At 43.7% G+C, this 6,904-nt stretch overlaps 2 protein-coding genes across 2 annotated transcripts; both read left to right on the top strand.

Moving 5' to 3' along the window:
* Positions 1-4,579: 4,579 nt before the first annotated feature.
* PHALS_01555 (uncharacterized protein) lies at positions 4,580-4,842 on the top strand (the record flags this gene model as incomplete). The annotated part of the gene is made up of 2 exons (XM_024715970.1): positions 4,580-4,630; positions 4,690-4,842. The coding sequence occupies 2 exons, from the start codon at positions 4,580-4,582 to the stop codon at positions 4,840-4,842; spliced, it is 204 nt and encodes a 67-aa protein (XP_024581615.1).
* Positions 4,843-6,235: 1,393 nt separating this feature from the next.
* Positions 6,236-6,886, top strand: PHALS_01554 (Selenoprotein; the record flags this gene model as incomplete). The annotated part of the gene is made up of 2 exons (XM_024715969.1): positions 6,236-6,714; positions 6,775-6,886. The coding sequence occupies 2 exons, from the start codon at positions 6,236-6,238 to the stop codon at positions 6,884-6,886; spliced, it is 591 nt and encodes a 196-aa protein (XP_024581614.1).
* Positions 6,887-6,904: the final 18 nt, after the last annotated feature.

The raw sequence follows: 6,904 nt of genomic DNA, 5'->3' as shown, positions 1-6,904 counted from the left end.
AGCTTTTATCCCTATGCTACTCAACCCCTTTAGATATGCTTGAGTCTATACTATAGCTGTTTTCGACAAAAAGCGCTGTCCAAAAGCCGAAAACAGTAAATGTTCGCCTGAAAGCTTTCGCCAGCTTCGAAAATATACCAGCGACACAAATTTACGCGCTTCAGCCGGGCGTCAGTGGAAAAACAGATGGTACCCACTGATGAGGCCACTGAGTAGGCTAAGTGTCCTGACCTAGGGATGTTTAGATGATTATAAATTTTACTGGACTCCAAGAGCACTAACAGAGCTAGGTTTGCAGTCTCTAAACTAGAACCCCACGCACAAAAATGAGCAATAATGTGCAGAGTCTCCCAAAAATGATTACTTGACATGGGGTAATCGAATTGCATCGCCTAACCAGGCGTATCGGCTACATTTGATGTTCTTGACCACGCTTTAAAAGGGTGAGAATCAACGGACGACGACCAGATGTAAGTATCTTTACATTCACAATAGCGTCAGACTCTCTTCCAAAATCGGCAAAGTCTACAAGATTCATAGTGTGTCGCCAAATGAATGCGGCTTGTACCGAGAACTCCCGCATTCACAAAAAGTTATCTCAAAGAAATGGAAATGCTTGTAGTAAATGTGAAGTAAAGCGTCGGTGCCACGAAAACTGAGTGTGTTACTAAATGACTACCACTGTGAGCGCGAGCGAAAAATTTGAATCGTAGCCATGAAATACCTGCAGATTTTGCATCTGTGAAAAAGTGCAAAGCATCTGCGCCTTGCGTGCCCCCGTCGTTCTCAAAAAAGGGATATGAAACGTCCAACTTCCATGCAGAGGCGGCTGACAAACCCCTCGCGTTAAATTTTAAAATCACAGCAGGTGCAGGAAAGACTTCTGAGATGTATATCATAGCGGTCGTGATAAATGAGACTCAGCTCAGTATAGGGCTTTTCTGTGAAAGAGACAGACGATAGACTCAGGAAAATCGTGTGTAGGGCACATGAATGTCGAGAAGCATTGTAGGTACCAAAACGGTTGCGATATGCGTGCGTCTTGCGGCGGGGACATGCGGGAGATTATATGACACTCGTCATTTAGAGTTTGGAAGCATCGACGGCGTGACGACTTTTCTGTTCTGGACCTGAGTTCAGGACTCGTATTACTTATGGCATGGCTGTGGTGCCATGAGCCATGGCTCGCTTGGGATTCTAAAATCTTTGGCTTCACGCACTTCTCTCCTGATGGGATTTTGTGAAACCTGATCCTTCTTCTACGAAATCTTTGGCGCGGACACAATGCTGCGATGGATATCAGGCTGAAGATGGATTGTCCGAAATTGATAGCAATCGTTTGTTTGGTGCTCCGGACAGAAATTGGGAGTATTGAGTCTGTTCGATGATCATATAATGACCCAAGTCTACATAGCGCATTTGTGGGGCGGCGGGAACCTTATCAGTGTCTCGCAAAGAGGACCTTAAAGCACACGAGAGCTCGGAATACCGCGTCGGCACGATTGCACTGGTGCCATCGCTGCCTACGCACGCATGGTCTTTGTCTTTTTTTAAGAAGAGGCTGGGCCGCTTGTCACAGCACACTGCCCTCAAGTGGATGGAGATCGACGTTTTGATGAGCCAAAAACTGTGTAAGTAGATGTCACAGTCGTCGTAAGGAGACAATCGGATGGGTAAACACCAGGATCTGGAGTCGGCGGGTAGTCACTTTTACTCCCGTGTCGCGCTTTATACTTTGCAAAGTCAAGAATCGGCCGGCATTCTTGTCGAATGTCTACTTCGCTAAATATGCTTTGCAAGGCCCAAAACCAGTTTATACGGCGTGCTTTACCCTCGGTGCGCGAGCTGAGTTTAAATACATCAATACTTTCACCAGTTTCAACTACCCAAGGTACACCACGCATAAAGGCCTACTAGGCGTTGACCGTGATTCGGACGGGTGAGAGAGAAGCTGCGGATTGAGAATGCGCTTGCAAAACAAGCATTTCTCTCGCTTCGCTCTTGTTGTCAGCATAATGCCCACATGCATAGTCGGACAGGAACTTCGCACCAGTGCAGAAGCCATTCAGGAATGCCTGAAAATCGTTATTTCAGCGTGGAGATTTTTTTAAAAAGAGCCTACGTGGCATTTGAGCTTGACGTAAAAAGAGATGAGCTTCTCAAGCCAGGTCCAACTTGTTGGTGACAAGCTGGATATTGTCGTGAGATCCACAGCGAGGTGTTGCAACTCCTTTCCGCCAATAGAGGGACACGAGGCGCGAGACTCGTGCAGTGGGGAGGCTGGTCGTGCTGTGCAGCTCCTGTTTTGTAATCGGTTAGGCAATGTGCCGTTGGGGTGAAGGCAGATGTATTTGGCCAGAAATCATAGAGTCAATGTGACCGTATACATCGGAGAACTCTAATCATCCTTACCTTCAAGTGCGTCGGTCGCGAAGTCGTGATTTTCTTAAAGACTCGTCAAAAGATCTATTTGGTTGCACATGACGGCACTCATGTTGCAAATATGCTGTAAGGAGCGAGCATGAAAGTTGCAGAGGATAGATTTGGGCCCAATCGTAGTAGCTGCTTGAGGGGCTGTCATTTTTGAGCACTATCATTTTTATAGCAAAGTTTGAACCCCAGTGAGGTCCACATTAGTGGGAATGGAGTACCGAGATAAGGACTTAAATTTTGTGTACGAACACCCTGCACATTGGTCACTTTTGTATATAATATTCTACGGCTGTACAAAACTCATATTGCACTTTGATGTGTTCGTGAATATACCGATATATCTGTGTTTGATTAAGATGATGAATTAATGTACCTGATTTTGTGATGGACAAGGCGGCTAGCTGCACATCGGAATATAGCGACATTATAGTTATAAAGGAATCTGTGACCGACACATGAATATTGGTCTAAGAGCGTTTATATTCTATAGATGTATTGTTGTACCCATTTGTATAAGAAGGGTTGTATTTACATACACAAGTGTACGAGCGTAGTAACCAACCTCTATGCATTTGTCAACAAACCACTAGGCGTCAAGAATTCCTCTACGCAATATGCATGACAAAACCGTTGTAGTATTCATGAGAGGTTGCGAACCTTTCTGTATATATGCAGGTAATATAAACAGGATGGGGGCTGGCTCTTACTTGCCGCTTAGTGCATTGATGACATACCAATGTATCTATTTCTGTGCTATCGTCGGTCGAACTTGGTATTGAACGACCTGGGGTGCCTCTACCCAAATTGATTAAATTGTATAGCCCGCGAGCTCGTCAGAAAGGTGTTGGGGTACGCAACGAACGCAGATAATATTAGCAGAGAGAGTCTATGTTTCGTTTCGCCATCACCGAGATAGCTCACACATAATAAGTAGGAAGCGCAAATTGCTGAGCAACCCTATCTCTTCTCCGTTGAAGATAAAGCAAAAGAGTGCATCAACTTGTTAGCGACAACGAAGCCAGGACAACCTTATCCGAATAACGTTTGGAGTTCATCTCCGTTTTTAAAGGGGGTATTCCTATTTCTTCATTCGATAATCTAAACAGCCCAAAGCTGGATTAAAATCTGCTCTATATTGATGTGAGCCATCTGATGCGAATGAAGGAGTAAGACCTTTTCGCAGCTAAATTCAGTCTGTATCGATACAAAGCCTTGGTCAGTAGCTGTGCCTGCAAAATTATGGAGATGATAAAGGTTAACAGTGGCAAGCAGTCAATATGGTTACTGTTTACCTCAATATCCGCGTCTTGGTATGTATCTAATAAGGTCAACAACTTGATGAAGTTCCAGTTACATCTGTTTGCTGCAACTATCTAAGACCATCAAGCTGACGTCCCTTTTTACCAAGTGTGCAGTATGATACTTTTCGGCTTTTTGTTAGCGTTAAGCCTTACCATGCAGCGAACGGAAGTACCCAACTGCAACTGCTTTTGGCACAAGTACTACATTTTAGAAGCGACGAGTTGAGTGGTGATAGGGCGTTCAATTCTTTCTCAATTTGAGCGAAAGATTCGCACGCATAGGCGTGTTGAAGGTCCGTTACAGCATGGCAAACAACATAATTGGATCCAATCCATAATCACATCTGGTTGAGGCGGCAAAATTCGTTAGGACACTTGTACTTCTAGTCAGACAAAGTATCACTTTTGATGAGGAAGAAGGATTCGGGTCGGGACTGGGAGAGTCACTATGACCATTCTCACTGGATAACACCATGGTTGTTTGACCAAATATAGCCCGAGAATTATCGGTTAGCGCCACACCATTCTCGAAAACTCACATAACTATGTGGAAGGGTAAGGAAAATAGACTCCGAGTGCGAGAAGCTTATAAGATCATTTTGGAAGGTTGAATATGCACAATCGTGTCTAGTGGGAGCTCGTGTAACTTAATTCCTGCATGATTTTGTAAGAAGAGCTGCACACGTCTTAGCGGGGGGAGTTTGTGAAGGGGATCGTATTAAGTTGTGGTATACCGACGCCTCAAGTGCTGAACTCGGTATTAAGTGTCAGAACTAATAATTCGGAGTCAATATATTGTCCACATATATATCCGAGACATATCAATTTGCTATTACGCTCATCTGATGTATCACATCAACGGATCTCAGACTACCTTTTTCTTTTTATACGCATTGGTGTAGTAAATGCCAAGTTGCCCCAGAAAGCGAGTCACCACAATTAATTTTATCTGTAGTCATTCGGAGATATTGCTGATGCACACCGGAAGGCCCATTATAGCCAACAAATTTGCATCATATCCCCGCGCAACGTCTCATTTGACTTTGAGCTATCTGCAGCCACCATTAGCGATAGAGTCAGACTGCGCAAGTCTTCTTTTACAAAGTGAAATAATTTGCTCGTTTAGCTTGTGTACTCACTTGCTGGCTTGTCTTCATAAAGCATTAGTATACATGCAGTCGCAGAAAATCTAGTATATTGCCGCATAACTCAACACGCTATGAGACGCACAAATATTTCAGATCTCAATGGGCCGAACTGATTTTCACTGCTGGGTACAATATCATTGAGATAGACTCAAGCAGATATTCACAGAGATCGAAACAATCTGCAGTAACACCGTAAGTAAATCACGTTACGACGTTGCAGTGCTGCTGAGTCAGCAAGCTTTCCAGCGTGCGAAGCAGTGAAGCTATACGAGATAGAATTATTTACTCATGCGAAGAGAGGCATAAGTAGTTCTAGAAAATGCAATTCTCATTTCGTTTGGCAGAAAGTTACGTTAATTTTGATGAACAATCGATATAAGATGTGTGCAAGAAAGCCAAGAAGGTGGTTTTATCGAATTGGTACGCCAAGTACCAGTGTAGGAGCTTAGCGAATCGCCCATCATGAATGAGTCCGTCATTCCAGACACTATGTGCGAAAGTTTTGTTCTAGTGGCGTCACGATACCGATTCTCTGTATGGTTAGGTCGCTGATGGGATAGACCAGCAACCGAAGTATATAAATTTGAGTCGATGCTTGAATCACTCGATGTTTAGGATTTGGCGACTTGTGTTCACTCAGAACTTGTTGAGACGTTTCGCTAAAACATGAGTATTTATTGGTCAATCAAGAAACTAGATTGTATCAGTGATGTTTACACCATCGAGTAACTTGAAAAACTATGTTCCTATTCCACACTGTACGCTGGACATTCAAAAATATATCTATCGAGTGCGGTTCCGCCTTATATTCTTCATTCTGGCGCTAATGGTATCGAATTTGAGTCTTCGGCCTGGGCACGCTGGATCTTTCTTTAGTGTATTCCCTCGATAATCCAGCTGCTCGAGAAATTGTGCAGCGTGCACGACCGCACACCAGGCATGAAACTTCCCGTAGACTGCTCTATGACAGTGCTCGGACACGACTGAGGCATGATCTTAGCTTTAGTTGATAAGTTGAAGTAGCAAGCTGTGCAACTATACTGCTCCTTCTTTTCATCTGTATCTGTCCTGTAACAAGAATTGCCCGTCTGTATACACGCACTTACTAAGGAAAAACTAAATCGATTATCACGCTTCATCGCGTGTTGCTCGTCCCAAGCGAGCCGTCGATTTACACGAACGAGGAGGAAAAGGGCGACGTGACATCAGTAGGCCTCAAACCTTCCCTAAACTAATAAGTACCTCCAATTCTGATAAAACAGAATGAAGATAAATAAATTTTAAGACAAGTATTAATATTTTTTTTATAGTACGAATAAAATATTCTCAATTTCAAGTGATACGTCACCAGCGATGCACTTTGTGACGTTGTTGGTGCTATTAGTGGCCTCAGGTCACGCTCAGAACGCTCCTGAGTCTTCCTCTGAGCTTCCATCTGATCCTGAAGCGATTGCTGAACGTCTACATCATTGTACAACGTTGGGATTTGACACTGATGCTCTTGACTGCCGTCTCTGTGACGAGCTATCATCGTTTTTAGTATCTGCTACACCAGAAAAGAAAAAGAAAACCGACAGAGCAATTACTGCGGTGACAAAAGAATGTCGAGAATGTTGCACTGATTTCTCTAAGGTCTTGGAGGCGGAAGGACGTCGGTACTCAAAAGTAGCACTCGTTGTGAATCGACTGCGCTTAAAGAGATATCCGAAAGTAGCGAACTTTCTTGAGCACCAAGCAGAGCAAATCAAACGACTTGAGGTAGTCGAGACTAATCCACGACTTCCTATGCTTCAATTCTTTGATGACGAGGGGGAAAAGATTGAGGAGATCAGGTATGAAATGTATGATAGTATTTCATTTCTCTAGTCTGATTGATACTGATTTTGTTACAGTGTGGCCCATTGGGACGAGAACTCGATTGCTGAGTTTATTGAAAACAAGCTATTGCCTGAGAAAGCAGCGGAAACTATTGTGGAGATGGAAGTAGAAGCAGTCAAGGTGTAGACTTGAAGAGAAGTAATG

The sequence above is a fragment of the Plasmopara halstedii genome (assembly GCF_900000015.1).
Source record: "Plasmopara halstedii genome assembly, contig: Scaffold_1561, whole genome shotgun sequence".
Classification (NCBI taxonomy): Eukaryota; Oomycota; class Peronosporomycetes; order Peronosporales; family Peronosporaceae; genus Plasmopara; species Plasmopara halstedii.
Note: the sequence above shows the minus strand (reverse complement) of the source record. Positions and strands in the feature narration are given on the sequence as shown.